The sequence below is a fragment of the Schistocerca americana genome, chromosome 1 (assembly GCF_021461395.2).
Source record: "Schistocerca americana isolate TAMUIC-IGC-003095 chromosome 1, iqSchAmer2.1, whole genome shotgun sequence".
Lineage (NCBI taxonomy): Eukaryota > Metazoa > Arthropoda > Insecta > Orthoptera > Acrididae > Schistocerca > Schistocerca americana.
In genome coordinates this window covers 903,714,854-903,738,523 of record NC_060119.1, presented here as the reverse complement: position 1 = coordinate 903,738,523, position 23,670 = coordinate 903,714,854, and the positions used below count along the sequence as shown (strand labels likewise).

The window sequence follows — 23,670 nt, the reverse complement described above, 5'->3', positions numbered from 1 at the left end:
TTTTTTGAGTTAAATCATTCTTTTGAAGAATGAGTCTGATATTATTATTCAGAGAGGAAGAATGGAATGATTGAGAAAAAGTTGTTTTATTCACTCTTAACCTCTGTTATACGCTGACAACAATTTTAAAATGCTCTGGCACGTTGTTGAATACATCTGTGCCTATATAAATGGCTTCTTTCTGTATTGATGTTAAACCCTTGAAGTTAGTGGAATCAACAAAAGAATACAGATAATCTACATAAAGATTTTGAGTCAGGCACTTTGGTTCAGAAATTTGCCCATTATTTACGAACAATCATTTTCAATCATTTTCCAGTAGTTATAAAAAGTTAGATACTAACACAAACTATGGCGTAAGAGAAGTCTAAAGAAATGATTGGTGATTAACTCCTCCTTCTAGATTGATGAATTTTTTGTGGTACCATATGACAAATTTATTAACATTAGAATGAAAATAAGTTTCAAATTTTTGTCTTATTTCTGTTCCTCGAGGGCCATTTTGCTTAGCATCTGTGGAATTTCTCCTTTTGTAAATACATATTTTTCTTTTTGTGACATGTTCTGCATTAATCTGTGTCTCCTCATTGTGGATTTATTGCATGAAAAGTCGATCTTAACAATGACTCGTAAACTTGATCAAGAAGTAAAGAGAGATTGCTACTTACCGTGAACAAGACATGTTAAGTTGCAAACAGCCTCTATTAAAAGGCACTGACATAAAACTTATAGCCACATCCTTTATCAGTAAAAGAGAGACACACGCCATTCATATAGCAATCTATCTTTTCCTGCATTGTCGATATTCCTACCTGGATTTTCCATTGCTTTATTAGGGAACTAAGATATTAATAACAATAAAGACCATAAATTAGCACATCTACTATGAGACAGCTGTCAAAATACCTGATTTTTCTGTTTGTATTCCAGTACTAATACCAGATATAATTATTATGACACCTATCTAGAATGAGCCTGTCACATACTTAGGGAATGTAAATATGCAAAACTTGTAAATTAATTATCTATAACTGTAACCATAAATTTAAAAAAAATCAAACCTTAATTTCACAAAGACTCCTATTACATAATGACAAATAAAGAAAATGATCTATCAGTAATGGAAGCAGACAATAATGGTTGTATAGTAAACAGGGTGCGATTTGTGCTTTTACCAGTGGCGGGGATGTCTTAGGGGGTTAGTAGAATTATATATATAACTAGCTTGGACCATGGCGTTACGCATGGTTAAACAGTTATTTATAAATAGACGTTAATGCCGAAACTCCTATTGACGTGTATGCACTATCAGAAAAGCCATCCCTTATTACATGTTTAAAAGTACATTATAGGTAAAGCTTATTTACAAAATCATCTACATATAGGTACAGATATACAAGGGTAATTCCAAAAGTAGAGGCACATTTGTGAAACGATGTACTTATTCTGATGATAGAAAACTGAAACATACTAATAGTATTAATAGTAAATGAAACAATATGTGTGTATTGTAAAGTCAAGAATCATCAAATAAATATAGAAGTACTTTTTTTGCAGCCTTGTTGAATTATCAGAGATATTGGACCGATTCTTTAGTACATTATAGGTAAAGCTTATTTACAAAATCATCTACATATGGGTACAGATATACAAGGGTAATTCCAAAAGTAGAGGCACATTTGTGAAAAGATGTACTTATTCTGATGATAGAAAACTGAAACATACTAATAGTATTAATAGTAAATGAAACAATATGTGTGTATTGAAAAGTCAAGAATCATCAAATAAATATAGAAGTACTTTTTTTGCAGCCTTGTTGAATTATCAGAGATATTGGACCGATTCTTTAGTATTCAAAATTACTTTAACAATATAATTTTGATAAGAGTGATTTTGAGCAATTTGAATGAAACGTATTGTTTACTTGATGAGTCCACCACATTGTATTAATATGTGGTTTTTATCCCTTTGATACTATTTGACATTTACTTGGTCTTGTCCAAAAATGTGTTGTTGTATCTTCCATGGAACTACATTAATTCCTTCTTCAGTGATTTCAATTCTTCCTTGTATTAGTCTGTTTTGTACACTAAGATGGAAAATGTTCCATTATCCTGTTTGTTGCTCTCTTACTTTCTGAAGCCATAGAGCCATTATCACTGTTCTTTGTCCTTCATTTCATGGTGCTGACTTAAGCATTGACAAAGATGTTCATAGGCAAGAACTTTATACTTGTTATTGTGTGTTTGAAAGAACACTTTTCCAATGTAAATTCGTTAAAGAGAAATGGTCTTAAATGAGTGTCACTGCCATTCATTAAGTTCACTGTGATAAGAAAATGTAGATTCTAAATGTATGATAATATCCAACTCAGAATGTAAGAAACATAACAACTGATGACAGGTGAAGCTCTTAATTACCATTCATAGAAATCATTGCTTTGCATACTGTGTTTCCTCAGTATCCTTCATAAATTAATATTCATAGTGATCCAACTGATATATAAATATGGACAGTCGTCATCATTGAATTACATTATATTGAGATTTTGGGACAACTTGAACCTTTGATACCATCCATCAGCTTTGAGCTGTGACATAGCATTATTGTCATGAGTGACATCATTCATCTGTCTGTTAAACATTATCTTTGGCTACTCTAGTAATGACTGACAAGAGTGATTACAATTTACATGAACTTGGAATTATTTATGAATACATTTCTCTTTCAAATCTAAAATTCTTGTCTCATACGCTACTTGCTTTAAGGCATTGAGGCTCAGTTTGTATGTTACAGAGATGATAACCTATTAATTATTTGTTTTATTTTGATACTCCATTTTGTTGAGACCCACAATTTTTGGCTGTGTGTACTGGTACAATTTTTTGCCTGTTTGTGCTGCATTAAATTTTTGGCTTTTTAAATTGCTGTGCCATGTAGATCAAGTGACATCTTTGACACCATGCTTTATTAGTTCGTATGATTTTTAGCTGTGTATATTAGTATTTTCTGTGGGTTTTCTGTACTGTTATTGGCTTTTGAATTTTTGAACATCAAGGTTTTAAGGTGAACTGTATATTTCAAGTAATGTTTTTGATACCATTCATTTTGTGCAGCTATTTGCTTGATCACACTGAGTTTGTCATGCTTCAAATATTTATTCTGCACTTAACTAGCACTCTGTATGCAGAATGTTTTGTGTAGTAGGATGGCAAGATGAGCTGTGTTGGTGGTATCTGTTGTTGTTCTCTGTGAACTTTGAAGGTGTGTCTATTGTTTACTTTACTGATCTTTCGGTCTAGGAAGTTCATGCTATCATTGCTTACATTTTCAGTGCTCAATTTAATAATTCAATCCTGTTTATTGAATGTTTGAAGTATATTGTTAAGAACATTTATGTCACCATCTGCTAAGAGCAATACTCATGAACATAATTTTTATAGTCAGTAATATTATCCACAGCCAATGATGTGGTTGCAAGGTTTTATTGTTATAATGTATATATTATTCTCAATTATTCCCCTATAGGAGGGCTTGTAAACTTGAGACAATCACAGCTTCACTTTGTTTTCTGATTTTCTTTTCTTCCCAAAACTTTTTCATTAACTCATGTAACAGTTCTGACACTAAATGTAACTGGGTTTTCTCTTTTGATGCCAGTCAATTGTCACGATGAGCATTACTGCAAAGGGCATTTGATTCTAAAGCATTATGTCAGGGTGAAAATACTAAATAAATTAATTTTTTTTTCGCTTAACAACATGTGGGCAGGGTTGGTTTTTCCTTGGCTCGGGTATGAGGTAGAATGAAGCAGCATTTTTACACAAGATAACTTTTATTGAAGATTTGCACAACTGTTCTCTTACTTGATTGTTCTGGCTGAGAGAGAAGCAGCTGTGTTGTTTGCGAAGCCTCTTCTGCGGCAGTGGCGGCATCTGATTACGCCTGGTTGTGTGTATCTCGTGTCACTGTCTCACCCAGTTGACTGGAGATGTGCCTCATGCGGTGGCCCATTTGATTATTGAGAACAAAGTCATGCATCGGATGGTGATACCTTGGATGAGGCATCCCAATGTTTCTCTTCTCTAAGTGGCTGTGTGTGTCAGTGTTGTGCGTCGGCCAGCAGAGCAGCATGGCGGGGGAAGGCCAGTGTCCCAGACTCAAACAACGGACACCCGCTTGCAAGTCTTCAGTTGTCCGATCTTCCTCCCAGCTCACAGGTGACTGCTGATGTGAGTCTGTCTCCTTCCCATCCTCACGAGTCACCCGGGTACGTAAAAATCAGTCTTCAACTTACATCGGCGGACTTGGTGTGTCTGTGTATGATGTAGTCTCTTCTTGCTTGATGGTCTTCAGCACCGAAACTGACTGAAAACTACTGCTACTCTTCTCGCATATTTATTCACTTCAGTTCACTGGAGGTGAACGACTTCATGGTCATTGCCTCTTCTGTCACGTTGAAAAGCTTCTCGAAGAATCTTCTTAACGTCGATCATTGGCTCTTGGAATGTAGGCGAGGGCCTTTGATCACATGTGACAATTGAGAAACACGTGAGCCGGTTGGGCGATGCCCTGATGGCTGAATCAACAGTTTCCGCTTCTCTCCTGAACATGCGGACTTCAAGCGCCGGCCATTGCCACTGCTGCTTTGTCTGCTGTTTGCCAGTGTGTAATTCTTCTAAACTAAACTAAGTTTTTCATTTATTTTCTAATTTCTACTTCACTTCACATTGATTTCACTAATTTATTTACCTATCTTAAGTACCACTCAACACTCACTATGTTTTTTCTTCCTTTCATATGTCCACATTTTGTCTGTTGTTTCTTTCCTTAAGACTTGTTCAAGTTTATTGTTTTTCTTGCTTTACTTCTGAACTGATTTCTGTCCTCAGTTGTTGCAGATCTTCAGTGTTTCTTTCACCCAATTGGTCTTTAATTTGCTTACATTAATTACGTTAAAACTTTTTTTTGTAAGTCTGTTTTCATCCATCTTACATAAAGTGTCCATAGAACAGTAGGTATTTTTTCCTAAATTTATCTGTGATGTTGTCTGTGTGTTTGTAGAGTTTATTTGTAGGTTGTATTGATCAAGTTCCATCTTTGAGATCATTGCTGTAGTTTTTCCTAAGAATTTTTGTTGTCTCTCTAATTACTGTAATTTTTGTCACATACTAGGCTTCTGGTGAAACAACTGTGTTGTAGTGTTATAGTTGCACATTACAAAATATTGCTATTTTGTTGTAATAATTTGATGTCAGTTTGTACAACTTCTTGCAGTCTGAATATTTTTTTCTGTGGTGGAGATTGTGTTCAGTCCCGGGTTGGATAGTTTCTCATAAGTACTTGAAAAGAGTGACCTGTGAGATTTTTCCATACTGCATTTTAGTGCAAGTTTTCCAGTTGATTTGAATGTCCATGTACTGAGCTTTATTAGGGGAAATTTTGAGTTTGGTATTAGAGATTTCATGTTGTCTATCTAGTGTTAGTTTGGCTTCATCTTAGTTGTTTTTTACTGTAGCCAGGTCATCTGCAAAGACCAAGCATTCCACAGTGACTCTTTTTCCTTCCTATTTTTCAGTTTTTATACCTTTGACATGCTTTTTTCATTCTCTGCTTATTTCTTGCAGTTAGTGTTCAGCAACAGTGATGATGAGCCATCTCCTTGTCAGATTCCTTCCACATCTTTAGTTTTTGTGAGAGTGTCTTGAATTGTTTTGATATAATTTGGAGATTGAAATTTTGGCTGAAGCTCATGTGCTCTTTACCATTTTTATTGGTCCAAATGATTTTCTCTTGCTGCTTTTTATCTAACTGCCTACTCATGTCACCCAGTAGAATCTTGATGTTATGTATAGGAATTTTGTTCATGATTTCTTCCAGAAGTCTCCAGAAGTCTTCTATCGCCCACTGGTCTTTTCTGTTGTAGTATTTTGTTGATGTGTGCAGGTTAATTAGTGTGTATCCCTTGTTTCCTGATTTTATTGGCAGTGTTGAATGTCTTTCCGAAGATGATATAAAGTCAATGACTGAATCTACAATGGACTTGTGAACTGCGAGCCCTGTACTAAATTGTTTTTGGCCTGTGTTGATATGCACTGTAAGTTTTCCTTTATTGAACCTGGAATTCTCAGAGTTGAAGTGATTTTCATGTGTACACTAAATTTCTCACAATGCCATGATTTGATGCTGAGTCTTTCCACCATATTTCGTAACTGTTTCAGTTTCCCTGGTTTCAGTACCTATGCACATATGAAAAAAAATTGTTTTGTTTCTTTATCTACATGACATGTCTCGTCCCCCCAAATCATATGACCAGAACAGAAATCCAATCACTTGTCTGAAGCCTGGGATAGCGGAATTCTTTCTTGTTGTTCTGCTATTGTTGCTTCAAGTTGAAGATTGTTTTTTGGTAACTTCTGATGGAGATCACAAGGTTGTAAGGCTTAATGGTTGAGATCAATCTCTATGTCTAACATCTGCACCATCCAGGTGAACAAATGCTGACCAACAGCTGCTGGATACCAGAACAGAGGCTGATGGGCTTTGTGATATTATTTGATCCTCTCTGGGTATTTCATTTCCCCAGTACCACATCTGTCTGAGAGGCTTTCATCTATCTACCACCTTGGGAGGCACCCAATAGGAGATTTGACAACCCCACATGAGATCTTACACACACACGCATGCACCCACACACACACACACACACACACACACACACACACACACACACACACACACAATTTATGCACAAACCACCGTTGTGTTGAAGTGACCACCTAAACATATATAATATGATACTGAAAGGAATTGGATCAGTAACTTTTTCTAAGCTCATGCTAAATATGAAAAGTAATGTTTTTGATACCATGTTTTGATAGTTCTCAAATTTTTGGCTATGTATATTGATACTGCCTCTTGGCTTTATGTAGTACTATCAGGTTTGGTTTTCAGTGTTTAAATTTGAGCTATATTTATCAAGTGATGTTTTTGGCACCCTGTTTTGTTGGCTCATGCAATTTTTGTTATGTGTATTAGAATCATCTATCGGCTTTCTGTTATATCACACCATTTTGAATTGAGCTATATACCTAAAGTGATGTTTCCAATACCGTTTTTCACTAGTTCTCTCAATTTTTTTATGTGTATTGTATTTTGGTGTTTTGTACTGAGCTATTAGTTCTTACTTTTTAGTATTGTGATTGCCATTTTAGTTCTCAAGTGTTGTTTTTGGTACTTTATTTGGTACTTTATTTCATTAACTCCTATGATTTTTGGCTATTGGTCTGTGTACGGATATCACCTTTTGCTTTCCTGTATTGACAGCTGCTTTTATCTTTCTTTTATCAACCTTTTCATTTGAGCAATATCAGTCATGTAATTTTTTTGGTATCACTCTTCATTAATTATCAGCATTGTTGACTATGTGTATTTGAATATCTTTTCAGGTTTTTCAGTTGCTTGTTGTTTGTCACACTTTATGTTGGTGTCAGTCTTTTAAATTGAGATATATAGGTCAAGAGTTGGTTTGTGCAAATTTTGTATTTACTGCAAATTGAAATCAACCATCATAATGTGCTTCTTTGGCTGTGTGGCTTTATGTATTTTGCTGTTGTAATGATTTTTGGGGTCTAATATCCAATGGCTGCTTTTTTGAAACGAAGTCTGTGTTGCTTGTGTGCTTGCTGTGATGTCACAGGTCACTGACGATGTCAAAGTTTATGTTTAAACAAAATTTCAGGTTATTATTTCCTGTGTTCCTTCACCCTGCTGTATGACACATTCCTTTCCAACCATCAGTTACTTCTGTACCACCATAAATTATTACTGAAGAAATATCTCTTTTGTTGATTGACTTCCGCAGCTTTTGTAAATTGTAGAAATGACATGATCTAACACCTGATGCTGCTGTTCATTGTTCTTTATTGTGTTACTGGTTTTGAAGAAAGATCAGCTGTCCAGCATATAATGTATACAAAAATATTTCAGGTGAAAAGAATGTTTTAAAATTGCAGTAAAATACAAGCTGTAGATTTTTGTAAACAGCAAAAGGTCCAAACATACATTTCAAAAGCGGTCAGAAATTTAATATTTATAAATAATGCTTAGCCACAGAACTGCAACTGCACAAAGTGTCAGCTATAGACAACTATTGAGAGAATACATGCAATAAAACATCAAAGGACCATGAGCAACGGTTAGCATAAAACCCCACTAATGTGTAAATGTAATAGTTCAAACTTATTGCCTCTCATGACTAGTAGTACTTCTCCAACCAGATGTTATGAATATTTTTTGTTTTGTTTTTTAGTTTGAGTTCTTCATTCAAAATGGACTTTTGGTATTTAGCCTAATGTGAAAAACTTCTCTTTTATGGTTTTATCAAATTGAACAAACCAGGAAACAAATATGCACACAATGCAGAGAACATTGTAATACTTGAAAAAGCAATCCATTGATGTTTGCTATGCCCCTAAGAGATGAAAAGCTTATTGTACATAAATTGAAAATAGAGAAATTACTTTGAATAAAGTAAGAAAGGCAGATTTATGAATCTTACAGAAGAAAGAGAAATTTTTTTTCTCATTATGCTGATTAACCAAATTCCATTTTGAATGAACAATTCAAACTAAAAAACAAAATATTGAGATCTTGTACATAGGACAGGAAATGACAGGAAAAGGACGTTGTGAGGATAGGTTTGGGATAGGAAAGGGGGACTGATAGGCCATTTTGGGACACACTTTGTTTGGTTCGTCCCTTTTGGCTTGTCCGGCTTGGGTGACCCTTCTGGTAGCTAACCTACCACCGGCATAGCCCTCCAGATCCACAGCATGCATATCTCCTCACCCGCACGGACAGTGCTATGTTAAGGTGGTGTCCCCTGAGGAAGTTATTATGCACAGGTGTTGGACAAAAATATGGAAGCACTCTAAGAAATGCTTGAACATAAATGCAGTTGCTAGCCAAGTCTGCAGGTTGTGCTGTTATGTTTGACCATAAACGACACCTGGAAAATGTCCTCAATGTGCTGCAAGTATAAATCACGGTCAGAATAGTCTTCTGTGTAGTTTTGTGTGCATTATGTTGCAGCTAAGTGAATTCAATTGTGGGCATATTGTTGGTGCTCATATGGTGGGTGCTTACGTAACCAAGACAACCAAAATCACTGGTCTACGTTTATCCATCATGGATAGGGGACAGTAGCCAGTCAAATATCTACCAAAGAAAAATTTCCAAACAGCCATATCTTTACAGAAGTTATTTTATTTAGACGACCAGTTTTGACTTCTCAATAGTGCCATCTTCAAGCCCATATGACGTTCATGTATAGACATCCAGATATATCGATACTTGCATAAGTGGAGCCATCAATATCTGGAGTCTGTGAATTTGTTTTTGGTGCTATCATGTACTTTACAGTTACATGTTCATTAATTTTTGATTATAGATTCTTTTGGAGTGTGATGCAGTTTATTTGCTGAGAGTGAATGTGAGGTTATGTTGTGATATTTGTCCCTGTACAGAAGGATTAAATTACCTTAGTGATGATGTTACTTAATTTTTGCTGAATATATATTTGTCTGGCACACAGAATCAATGCAACAAATCACTTAATATGTCTGAAAATTATCTGTTTACAGCCCATAAGTTCTTAACAGTTAAGATAAAACTTATTTCATTTGCAAGGGAAGTACCTTCAATAAAACTACAGTTTTTTGTGTGATCACAGCACATATTATGTAATATGATTGTCTATTTCTTTATTATTCAGTATTGTTTATATTACTAAAATAAGCATTACACATAGGACAAATTTTTGATACTATGCCATGAATGGGAATTTCTATTCTTCATATAAGTCCATTTAGTGGCCATTTTCCATTTTATGTAATATGTGATCATTTGTTTTCCTGGGATCGGTAGTCAGTGTCCTTGATATGAGTAGCTATTGCTGATTTAGTGCAATTTTTGTTTGGTGGGTATTTATGTGGTACAATTACCTGAAGTGTCATTTTTCTAGAGGCAACCTATAATTATCAGTACTGTAGTCTGCTTGTGAGAACACTTTATTAGCCAAAATCACAACTATTTGTACAACGATAACTAGATTTGGCAAATAAAATTGTCATCCTCAGACCCAAAAAATATTTAAGAAGCAAGTTACAAGCCAATATTCAACTTGAATACATATATAAGAAAACATACTGCATAGAAATAGGGTTACATACTACTTAGTACAAACAAAGCAGTAGTGTCTGCATCGATCTTTGAAGTTAGACACCTTGTCATAATCATATATTATAATTTTACTACAAGATAAATTAAAAGTGAGTGTGTGCAAAGGAGTCCACAGTCAAAAAATAAACATATATACAAGATGAACAATGTAAGGAAAGACAGATTGCTATTTACCATAAAGAAGACATGTCACGTTTCAGACAGGCACAATTAAAAGGCATTTATGTAAAGCTTTCATCCACAGCCTTTATCAGTAAAAGAGAGAGACACACCATTCAAACACACAAGCAAGCACATGTGGTGCACACACGACAGCCAATTGCAGCATCTCAGGCCAGAGTCACAAATATTTGTACATTGATAACTAGTTTCAGAAAATAACATTGCACTCCTCAGATCTGAAAAATATTTAAGAAGCAAGTTACAAGCCAACATTCAACTGCAATACATACATAAGAAAAACAGATTGCATAGCAATAGGGTTATATACCACTTAGTACAAACGAAAGAGTAGTATCTGAATCAGTCTTTAAAGTTAGACACCTTGCCATAATCATGTATTACAATTTTACTTAGAAGATAAATTAAGAGTGAGTATATGCAAAGGAATACATTCCGGCCAGAGATGCTGGAGTTGGCAGTCATGTGTGTGCGGTGTGCTTGCTTGTGTGTGTGTGAATGATTCATCTCTCTCTTTTACTGATGAAGGCTATGGCCGAAAGCTTTACGCAAGTGTCTTTTAAATGTGTCTGTCTTCGCCATGATTTGTCTTCTTTACAGTAAGTAGCAATCTGTCTTTTCCTATCTGGAGTTTCCATTATTTGATATGTACAAGATGTATTTGTAAGAAATATATGTTACAGTGAAAGCATTGTTATGTCGTGCCCCATAGCGTTTTTTAAAGCAATAGGTATGTCAAAATGGGACAATAAGCAGGTATGAAAATACATTTCATGTAATACAGTGTTGGAAGATGTGTCCCTGTTCACAGCTAGAGGTAGAATGACAGGTAGCATATGAACATACTTCTACACTGCCACCAGGTGGCAGTTCCAGACTCAGGACAGAAAATTTTCAAAGAAACTACTTTATTTCAGTCTTTCCTTGTGTAGCCCAACACTGTTCTTTCCATTCCTCTTCGAGCTGTTGTTAGTTTCCTACAATGAACTCATTTAATACCCATGTCTCACAACTATAGGTTGTTACTGGCAGTATACTTTGTTCAAAAATTGTTTTCTGCAGCTTGGCTGACATCTTGGACTTCAAAATTGAGAAGTATCTTAAGCCATAAGTTTGCCAGCCTTATTTAATACATCAAAATATTGTGGTTTTAGGTCTCCTTTCCTATTTATCAGTTGATCCAGGTACACATATTCTGTGACCCTGAGAAGTTACATACTTCCAATAGATATATTTCTCTCTGATATCCATTCGTTCACAATGATATTTTGTTTTGTCGTAGTTAATTTTTAGGCAAGCTTCAGAGCAGACTGAGGCAAGTTCACTTACTGTTATTTGAAGCAAGAGATAAAATAATAATAATTATTTACATACTACTGTAGTATTACAACATTTATATATCCATGAAAAACATATTCCAGTTCAAATAATATTTCAGTAAAACCATTTGTACAACATATCAACTAATATATAAAATATCAAACAACGGAAAATCCAAGATGGAATATATAAAATATCTAATATACTATCAGCCATGTACCCTAATATTACGTCATAACATGTGAAAAAAAATTATTAATAAAACCCATTGAACATTATATAACATTGAAAAATATTGTTTCCAAAGCAAATTATTTCAAACACTCTCACACTGACTTAGCAGAGGTACATAATGACTTTCAGGGTCCTTCAACAAATGGGCTCCATGCCTATGCAAGCACAACCAATTCCTGAAATTACATCCAAGCATTAGTCAATAATTAACATCATGGAATACATTGCAATAAGTTGTGACCTCAATTATTCTATAGTGTTCGAAACTATACTGTATTATATTTCTGTGATATATGGTAAAGCATTGTCTTATGCCTGATATTATTTCAATTATAACTGCACCAATTTTTGTCAGTTTTACTTATTTTCATTATTATTTTTCATAATCACAGTCAGTATGTTTTGGGGTCATTTTTGCTTGTTATTTCTCTATGTAACTGATACATAGACATTTCACTATGCCTTACTCATACTGTAACTCCCCAAAACTGTGTCTCACATAGTCAGCTACTGAAAATTGTTGTCATATTATTTTAAGGCAGTGCCATAATTTTGTTTTGACTGTTATTCTAGTTGTATGTCACATGAAACCTTTACACTGTTCCAGTTCAGTCCATTGTCTCAGTATGATGTTGCATGTACTTGCAAGTGTTTCTGGCTTTATTGTTCACAACCTTTCACATTTGGGTTAAACTGTGGTATGGACGATTTTCAGTGTTTGGATGGGGTGACATTAGGTATTTTCATTGTGATTTGATCATAACTTATGGTAACATATTACATTACATTAATTATGGCTTTATGCTTGGATATGATTTCTGATATTAGTTCTGGTTGCATAGGTGTGAAGGCCAATTGGTGAAGAACCCTGAACACAATAAGTACCTTTTCTAGGACAATATGAGAGTGTTTGAACATCATTTGTTATGTAAGCAACATTTTTCAACAATTAATAATGTTCATTGGATTTCATCAATAATTTTATTTCACATGATCAGACCTACTATTAACGTATCTGGCTGATAGTAGACCAGATACTTTATATATAAGTTGATGTATTGAATCAATGGTTTTCCTGCAATATCATATGAATTGGAATATCTTATTCATAGACATATGTTGTAATACTACAATAGTATGTAAATAATTATTACAGTATTTCATAATATGGTCGATCAAATTTTATCTTTTGCACCATTTCTGGTTCTATACATGCTGTTCTCCTCCCAAAGTGATTACATACTTTTTATATATTACATCCTGAAGCATTACTAAGTGTATATTGTTTTTCTGTATAACTATATATTACTATGATACACACACACTTGTATGTGCAACTCTTTGTAAATTTTTTGTTGTAAGTCTGAACTGCCACATCTTCCAACACTGTATTAGGTGAAATTTATTTTTCTATCTACTTTTGTACCCTTCTGATGTACATATTCTGTTAAGAAATGCTACGGGACATAACATAACAATGCTTTCACTGTAAGGTTACTATGAATACATCATGTACGTATGTTTACTTTTTAACTGTGATTACATTTCCATATACTGACTTTTAACTTACCTTGCAGTAAAATTGTAAAAATGTGATTACGACAAAGTGTCTAATTCAAAGACTGATGTAGACTCTACTACTTTGGACTATATCCCTACGCAGTCTGAAGACTACAGCATTGATTTATGTGTTCATTGTACCTTTCTTTCTTAGTCTCTCACAGTTTGGCTTATGTAGAGGGCTTTGTATGACTAACATACTATATTGTAATGGTGTGACTGTCTGTGTGTTTATGTTGTCTTTAAATGTGTGTTGCAGTTTTTTACATGTTGTGTAAGCAATTTTAATATTGTGTGGTCTGAAAGTATTTGCTATTTTTTAGCAGGGTTTGTGTGGAAATGGTGTGCAAACAGTTTTTTTTTCCAATTTTCTGTATGGCAGCTTGTTTATTACTGTTATTTTCTTCTATGTGAGGTTACCTGTAAGTGTTGCACCATAACAACTGTTATAAAAAGGATAGCCTGTTACTCACTGGAAGGATGACATGTTGAATTGCAGACAGGCACAACAAAAAAAGTTGATGAAATAAATATACTCCTCAATAGTGAATGGAAAGATGTTTCAGTGTTATGTTTTTGTGAGCATTGGTTACAAAATGAGCATTTTCAGTACTTAAAAACATTACATTTTAACCTTGCAAACTGCTTTTCTAGAATGGAATCAAAACATGGGGGAACTTGTATATATGTAAAAGAAAATGTAGATTATAAGAGTATAACATCTGTTTGCAAACTTGGTTGTGAAAGAGACTTTGAAATCTTAGCTGTTGAGTTAATGTCTGAAAACACTATTTTTTTATGTGTGTATAGATCTCCTGTTAGCAACATAAGTGTCTTTTTTTTTCCTTTTCAAAAAATTGGACCTTGCTTTAGGCAAACTTACTTAAGACAACTGGGAAAACAGTGGTACTATGTGGGGATTTTAATATTGACTTTCTGAGCCATAACCCTCACAGGGAAACGTTTTTAAATATTATAAAAGCCTACAATCTTTGTCTTACTGTTAGCTCTCCAACACATGTAACTAAAACTAGTGTCACTCTCCTTGATCAGGTATGTGTAAGCATGGACAAGTGTACGTCAGAAAACTTTGATACCGGGTATAGTGACCACCTTTCACAATTAATGACCATACCTGTAAATCACATTTCGACCAGTATAGAAAATGTTATCCATAAAAGGATTTATAGTGGGAAAAATATTGAATACTTCCAGTACCTAATCAGCGAACAATCTTGGAGAGAAGTATATGATACCTCTAATACTAACGAAAAGATGGAACATTTTTTGAACATTTTCAAGCATAATTTTGACATAGCTTTTCCACAAAGGAAAGTTATTTCCAAAAGCACGGATAGATTCAAAAACTGGATTACACCAGGCATCAGAGTATCTTGTAAAAGGAAGCGTGAACTTTTTCTGCAGTCAAAAACTCACAGCAGTCCAGAATTTATTAATTATTTCAAAAAATTCAACCTAGTTTTCAAATGCGTCATAAAGGAGGCAAAAATTAAGGAAAATGACAAATATATTATGAAGTCATCCAATAAAACTAAGTCCATGTGGAAAGCTGTGCAGAATCTTACAGGGAAGAAGACAACTCACAAAAATATTGTGATATCACATGATGGCAAGAATGTCACTGACCCTAGGGAAGTTGCAAACAGTTTCAGTTCTTACTATGCAACTGTTGCTGGGAAATTAGTGAAGGAAAAATTTGGAAATCCACCTAATACAACATGGAAAGAACTTTCATCTATTGAAATAAATAATATATCCATGTTCCTCAGTCCAGTAAGTCCAACAGAGCTCCTAAATACCATTAATTCACTAAAGAGTAAGTACTCAACTGGTATTGATGATATTCCAGATTATTTTATAAAAATAACAGCAAGACAATTACTTTCACCTTTATTGGACATATGCAATTCATCCTTACCATGTGGTGTCTTCGCTCAGCAACTGAAAATGGCAAAAGTAATACCCCTATATAAACAAGGTGATCATCAATGTATGGGTAACTATAGGCCTGTGTCTCTATTGTCATAAAAATTTATAAAATGTATGTTTGACATTTTAAAATCCAATAGCTAAAAAGGTTTTATGTCCAATATCCTGTGTACAATATATGTACTTAAAAAGAGATTTATATGGACAAATAAATATAAATATAAAAGACAGTTATACACAGAGCTTTTGACCAAATTTTCTTCAGAAAGGAAGGAAAACACACACACATTCACAGAAGCTGGCACACCTCACATCTACATGAGAACTATCTCCAGCTACTCGTGTCTTAATTGTTGATATCCCAACCTGGAATTTACACTGTCCATTGTGGCACCACATAGTCATTTTCTGCAGCTGTTTGCTTGATCATGTTGAGTTTGTCAAGCTACAAATTTTTATTCTGCACTTAACTAGTGCTCTGAATGCAGGATGTTTGTGTGTTATAGGGTGGCAAGATGAGTTGTATATGGTAGTACCTGTTGATGTTTTCTGTGGACTGTGAAGGTATATCCACTAGTTAGTTTACTGATATTTAGGTCTCAGAAGTTGATACTATCATTGCTTGCATACTCAAAGGTGATTTTTACATTTTTACCTGTTTATCAAACATTTTAAGTGTATTGTTATGAAAATTTATATCACCATCTACAAGAGCAGTGTATAATGAACATAATGTTTGTGGTTAATATCTATAAACAATGATTTCATTGCAAGGTTTTTTGCACCAAACACACACACACATTAAATTCCATTAGGCAAATCTGCATGCTGTACCTACAGAAATCCACTAGATGATTTGTTAGCTTACATGTGAAACTGATAATCATATGTAATTTATTTACAGACCACCATTCCGTGGAAGTGACCATCTAAAAACATATAATATGATACTAAAAGGAATTGGAGCAGTAACTTTCCCTAAGTACATGTCAAAGTATGCTCAAAATATGATACGTCACCTCTGTCAACATCATGCTGCAGAACGTCTTGGATATCAAAAGGCAGGGATAAAGGATATAAAGGACCACAAGTAAGTTGTGTGAAAATCTTTTCTTAAGTACACACTCACTCTCTCTATCTCTCTCTCTCTCTCTCTCTCTCTCTCACACACACACACACACACACACACACACACACAAAAATCTGCTTCATTTTTTAATTTTTTAAATTTATTATAAGGCCTGTTCAGAGAGTAACTGAACAATTTATTTAGTAATATTTTCATTCAACTTACAAAAGTATAGAGCTTGTCTGTCTCAAGCTACTAGTGTTCTCTATTTCAAAGCCTTTGCCATGCACCTTAAAAAGTGTGTTCCGTCATTTTCTTCAGAGCCCATGACAAATCCTTAACGTTGAAGGTAGAAAGGGTTGTAGTGTATATGACGATGATGTATACAGGCTTATTTTTCCAAGTGTGTGGTAAATCAAATGATGCATAATACAAATATGTATTATTTGTAGACTGCACTTTATCTTAACAGGTTCATTAAGTTTCAGCTCTGGTGCTAACTATTTAAACACTCAGTTTCATCTGAGAGATAATGCCATCACCATTAATAGAATTTTGAATAATGGAAAATTTGATTGCAACTTTTGTAATATATAAAGGAACTTAAAGCAAATTTATTACACATGAATATTGGAAGCTTACTATTATTATCTTATCAACACTTACACAACTTGTTTGAGGATAGTCTTCAAGTGTGAGGGATCCTTACCATATAGCACTAACAGAGGATATTTTATGTTTATGGAGAAGGACAGCATGAATACACACATGTTTGTGCATCACAGAAATTTTGAAAAAACTGACCTGGCGGATGCCTGTACATAGTAGGGAACATTGCTCCAAAAGCCTATTTACAAAGTTTCAAGAAACAGAATTAAGTGAGGAGAGTAGGAATATAATTTTGGCCCTTAATCATCACTCACAATGGAAATGTGAAGACAAAATTAGTGAAATGTAAAGGGAAAGAAGCATAATATGAGGTAAAGTGACATGTGTTCTATCATGCACTTCATAGTGGTTTACAGAGTGTTAATGTAGGTGCCTATGTATATGTAGGTGTAGACTATAATTCACAATGAGCCAAATAAAGTGTAATTGATTGCTAAATGACAATCATGATATGAAAGCTCTGCTGGGTTAGGATCAACATGTGAACTGGTTGTGTTGATGCAGTGGTCTGAGACTTACAAATACACAGGCCTTGGCAGAAACTGTTATGAGGATAGTGTTGCCATGATTTAGCAGTCCACATTTGTCTTATCTAATGATGTCTGTGATTACCACACATCTCCTGTGCCTGCATATTGCTACACAAAATTCTGATGAACAAACAACAACATGAAGCTTAGAAAGCCAACAGCTTCTTCCAATTTCTATTTAGGCAAACAATATCCCAGAAGTCCGATATATTAAGCTCATTAGTACAGCTGAAATGGAGTTAAATAATATCAATCATATGGTCTACAGAAGGCATATCATAAATTCAGCAAAAAATTGTAGACCAATAGAATTTAAGTCAGGTCATGTATTCTTTAAAGAGAAACAGAGCAGAGAGAAAATTCAGAGGTAAGCTGACTTTAAACAATAAAATCCAACCTGTAATGAGTCTTTCTCTTTGCAGCTGTGTTCATTAAAAAAATTTAACATTTAGGCTTTACTGTAAGCAACAAAGTTCTATATAAAATGAATATTTCACTGTGCAACAGTGTGCGCACTGTTTTGAAACTTCTTTGCAGAAGAAAACTTTCTACCTGGCTGGGACTTGAACCCAGGACTTTGCCTTTCACAGCTAATATTCCTGTCTACTAAACTGTGCAGGCATAACTCACAATCTGTCCTCAAAGTTTCAATTTGGCAAGGTACTGTAACTTTTCAAGCTTCACAAAGGCTCTCCAGCATATTTGACTTAGCAGATGCACACAAAAAGTTACAAAAAGCTGATGTAAGACATCAAATCCTACTACAAAATGGATGGTTTGTAAGCAAAACTGGAACAAATACCAAACAATAATTCCTCCATGGAAAATACTGGCTATGACACTAGAAATGATGGGGATCACACATTAGCAGAATTTACTAAGTAGATCAATATCTTTGTTTTTAAAACATTCTTTCAGAAGGAAATAAGTGGAAAGTGGACTTCTGAAGTTCCACATGAAATAAATTTGATACTGACTATATTTTATCAAAAAATGTGATATTTTAAACCACTTTATAATTTCAAGTGTTCTTAGATGTTTGAGATCCAGAGTAATCGCTAGACATGGAGATAAATAATATGAAACTCATGTGACAAGAAATCAGAAATGTGGATCACAAGAATTTATTTAAGTATTAGGAGGTATACCAAAGCAAATCAATTACATACTGTGGTGCTACAGTGTATAGGCAGTGATGACATTGAGTAATCACACAGCACAGGAACACAAACTTCAGAAGCATCTGAATTCAAAAGTCATAAGACATACTAACTGGTAGAGAGTTTTGTGTGAGGTCTCTGTTAACTGTCAGCATGATGTTTGTTGAAGCAGTATTGTGACTGTAAGGATAATGTCAGCAGAAAGGTTGGAGGTGAGAGTGGTGGTATCAATGTCGTGTGGTAATTTGATGGTCTTGCAGAACTGTTGTTGAATGGAGCCATCAGCAGTATGGTGATATGCATGCTGATCTTCAATGAGGAGGTTGTTGTCTGTGAGCTTGTTGTTGAGTTCCTTAGGCAGTAAATTGTGGATGTCCAATTGCAAATAGAAGACTGATGATATGGTACCACTAATGGGACCACCAACAAGTGTATCAGATGGGAGACCTTGGCAAGTGTTGATGTCCAGTGAGGTGTTTCGTAGTGGCCATGCAGGTTTGAATGAGTTAATAGATACTGTAGTAAGTTTCCCATTTAATAACATGTGGAATGTATGACTGTCTCTTTAAACACTTTGTGAGGGCATGAGAGTGGTGGGTATAGGACATATCATACCATGTTATCTCGTAACATTACAAATTCGCAATCTTCAAGTGCTTAATGTAGAAAGACTTTAGGTACTGAGTGCAAAGGGGGCAAAGGTATGTGGAGGTGAGCAGTATGTTGTTTGACATGAGAGACCAGGTCAGGTAGGTCTGGGAGCATAATTGATGGTTCCTGAAGTGCAAAGTCCACCAGTAGGCATGGCAGTTCATGACATAGTATTTCAGTCAGTGAGGCTCCAAGGTAATGTTTTTGTGCTGTGTGACTCCCAGAAGTACCCATAGTAATTCCTCACTCCACAGGCCACTGTGGCACATAAGGGACCACTTTTAATGTCCAGTGTCAACACTAGACATAACTGCTGCTTTGTGGATGCTATTCTGTGGTTTTGAATCACCTAGTGCCTCTCATATTGCACAGTTCTAAGAAGAGGGTGGATATGAACTGCCAGTCCTGGTCGGTTGTGGTGAACAAGCGACAGCCAAAGTCTGAGATCCACAATTTGATAAATTCTTTGGATTAGATTCAGCTGTTATCTCTTTTAGTGGTATTGCTTCAACCCATCTCATGATGGCATGATTGATCATCAAGAGAATGTAGTGGTAGCCACAGGAGGCAGATAATGGGCCAGCAAGATCAAAATGCACATCTTGGAAGTACTCTTTTTTGGATCTCAAAGCGACCTAGGGACAATCATGTGTGATATGAAACCTTGCTCTTTTGACACAGTCTTTCTTCAATTAGGCCATATGAGCTGATTCATCACCAGGCAAAAGGTTAGACAAATGCTGGGGGTGTGCCAGATTGTGTACTAGTTAGAAGATGACTCAGCAGAATTGTTGAAGTACGAGAGAATGTCTCCAATTTTTTGAAACATAACAGAGTATAAGGCAGGATCCACTGGGGTAGGTTAAAGTTCTATCCATAGGTTCATGGATGGGTCATGAATGATGGCTTGTAACTTTATCTTGCTCTCGTGCCTCAGCAAGCTGTTTGTAGTCAAAGTGTGATGACAAGGGACTGACGTGCAAGAAATAGCTTGCCACAATATTTTCTGCACCTTTCAGGTGATGTAAATCTATGGTAAAATGGGCAAGTGCCAAAATTGTTGGGGGCAAGAGTCCTTGGGTGGATTTCAAACAGAGTAAGCCAGTGGATGATGATCAGTATAAATAATCAGGGGGTGTCCTACACCATGCCTGAAGTAGCACCATGCTTCATAGAGTGTTAGTAGTTCCCTGTTGTATGTGGACCACTCGCTTTATGATGGTGTGAGCTTTCATGAGAAAAAAAAACAGAGTGACTGCTGAGCACCCACCACCTCTTGTTGCAGCACAGAACCAATAGCTGTGTCACTTGCATCTGCTGTTATGATCAGCTGTGCATCATGGAAGGGGTGTGCCAAAGTGATGACATGGATCAGGCAGTCTACAGTGTGGTCAAAAGCAGATTTCACCTTGATTGTCCATGTGAGTAGGTTTTTGCCAGTGGTGTTCTTGCTGGAGAGATCTTACAATGCCAATGCTTGCAGGGAGGTTGCCTATGGAAAGTGTCTGCTTTAGAAACTAATCATGTCTAAGAACCAACATAGTTCTTGATAGTCTTGGGTTAGCGGCAGTTGCTGATTAGTCTCTATATGCTGTGATGTGGGACAGATGTCCAAAGCATTTACAATATGTCCAACGAAGGCGACTTCTTTGAGTTCAAGTTGGCAATTGTCTTCATTGCCCATGATACCATTGTGAGAGAGGATGTTGAGGATTTGTTCAAAAAGCGTGTTGTGGGAAGCACCATCTGATGAGGAAATTAAGATATCATCAAGATAAGCATAACAGAATGGGAACTTGAATAGTAAACCACCCATGAAGCATTGCCATGTTTGTGCCATGTTCTTAAGTCCATATGGCATAAACATAAAGCCAAACAAACCAAAAACCATGATATTGCCATTTTGTGAATGTCTCCTGATCACATAGATATTTGTAGGAATGTGATCTTCCAATCAGTGACACTAAAAGTAGAAGTGTTCACTAAATTGTTTAAATATTCTTGCATCACCTGCAAAGCTTACTCTCTCTCTCTCTCTCTCTCTCTTCCTCTCCTTGTGGAGTGGTACGTCTCATCCGTATCTTCAAGATACACATGTGACAATGTTCTGCGCATAGCTTAAAAAGCAGATTTAATAACTCCTGAAACAGCTCATGTTCAACAACAAGAATTATCCCTGTGCCAAAAGAATGAAAGTGTGCAAGGGATGAGGTGGAAGACTGGGTATTTCCAGCATGACAGGATATCCTTAACACAGTTACCCTGGGGTAGCCGGTGGACAGTGGCCTATTTAGAGCAACCTGGCACATAGAGCATGCAGGAGAAAGTTTTTCAGTTATGTTTAGCATGATCTGTGACAGTGTAACTATATGGTTCCATTCACTTTTGGAATAAAAAAAAAAGTATGGCAATTGCTTGTTTGACATTGTCTAAAGTGTTTAAAACACCGGCGTCAATTTCTAGGTGTATTGCAATTTTAGGAATAAATAAACAATAATCTTAAAAACATTCATTAAACAATGTCTTGTGCACACTATATTAGCCTAAAATTGTGAGGTCCTCCCAGTCCAGAAGCTAGACACAGACTAAGTGAATTTCCCGCTATTTCCTCCGAGCCGTCATTTTGGATTATGGCACAGGAGGAGGAGGGGGGAGGGTCAACAGGCCCCCTGGTGATGGTATTGTGAACTAGGTCAGCTGGCCTTAAGACTTCAAGGTGAACACACTGGATGGAGCTACTGACTAGTGCTCAATCAACAGCAATTCTTACCGCACAGGGGGAGGGGGGGGGGTAGAGTTAGTTTATTGGAGGTGGCCCAAAGTTTGAACTTCCTGCCATTATGTCAGCACAACATTGCCACATCTATGGCCGCCATCTTGAATCCATCATCTTGAATAAATTTGGCAACAATGCAGAGTGGAGTGGCACTCTCTTTGCTCTAGTAAGGCAATGACAATGTCACCCCACTCTTGAACTGTTGGAAGATTTATTCAAGATGATGGATCCCAGATGCCAGCCATAGATGTGGCAATGTCATGCTGACATCATGGCAGGAAGTTCAAACTTTTGGCCACCTCCAATAATCTAACTCTACCCCTCACCCTACCCCCTACCTTCTTCCCTCCCCCATCTGGAAATTGCCAGAAAAAGGACTCAGTCTGTGCTTTGCTGGCAGCTAGGATGGACATAAGTCTTTATTTTGTATGCAGTATGGTATGTTGTTTATTTAAACAATTTGAATTGCCATCGATCGAGCAGTAGACAGGAGCTCCATCCCATGTGTTCACCTTGAGGTTGGGAGGCCAGCTGACTTAGTTCAGAACACCACCACCAGAGTGTGCTGTTGGTCCTCCCTCTCTCCTCTCCCCTTCCCTTCCCCTCCCCCTCCCCTCCCATGACATGATCCAAGATGGTGGCCTGGGGAACATATGGTGAGAAATTTGCTCAATCTGTGCTGAGCTTCCTGACAGGACAAATGTGATTGTTTACTGTGTACTATGTGTTCAATGGATGAGATGTTTGTGCTGGAGAAGGACTAGGTTAGCAGGTATATTAGCTGTAACCATACAACTGAGGACTATGTCCATAGCCACTTGCATGATACTTGGAAATCAATGATATTTGATGACTGTATGAAGAAGACAAATGTGCTGCATGAAAAATTAAGATGCAGCAAGATGGGGCTAAGTTACACTGTGTAACTTATACTGATGAATGTGTGAGCTGTAACTATAGATCATCCAATAAAAGTCCAGTCAGTCTTCCAAAGTGCAAGAGGCAAGATATTACCCGCTGCGGCACAACACTCATGGCACCAGCACATGCTAAGCACTTCCTGTCATGCTGGAAATACCTGCAGCCTTCCTCCTTAGCCCTCGCACACAGAAGTCCAGGATGTTTGGTACTGAGTATCAGTCCATAATGGTATGAACATGAAGGATTGTGTAATCATTATGCAATCTGAGAGATCCATTTCTTGGGGGACAAACTTTATGGGTGAAGCCCAGAAACTATCAAAGGGGCAGACTATGGCAACATGTAATGTCTCATACACTGCCACTTTTGCAGCCCTAAGTAGGTCCAGCAGTAGCCAACATAGTATGT

At 36.1% G+C, this 23,670-nt stretch overlaps 1 protein-coding gene across 4 annotated transcripts in view; it reads left to right on the top strand.

The window, feature by feature from the left end:
* LOC124547561 (cGMP-dependent protein kinase, isozyme 1-like) overlaps window positions 1–23,670 on the top strand; it is a 408,150-nt gene that overhangs the window by 332,781 nt on the left and 51,699 nt on the right. For all 4 annotated transcript variants that reach the window (XM_047125117.1, XM_047125116.1, XM_047125115.1 and 1 more), the window contains exon 13: window positions 16,391–16,576. In XM_047125117.1, coding sequence (XP_046981073.1) covers window positions 16,391–16,576 — 186 coding nt within the window. The remainder of the gene's footprint in view (window positions 1–16,390; window positions 16,577–23,670) is intronic.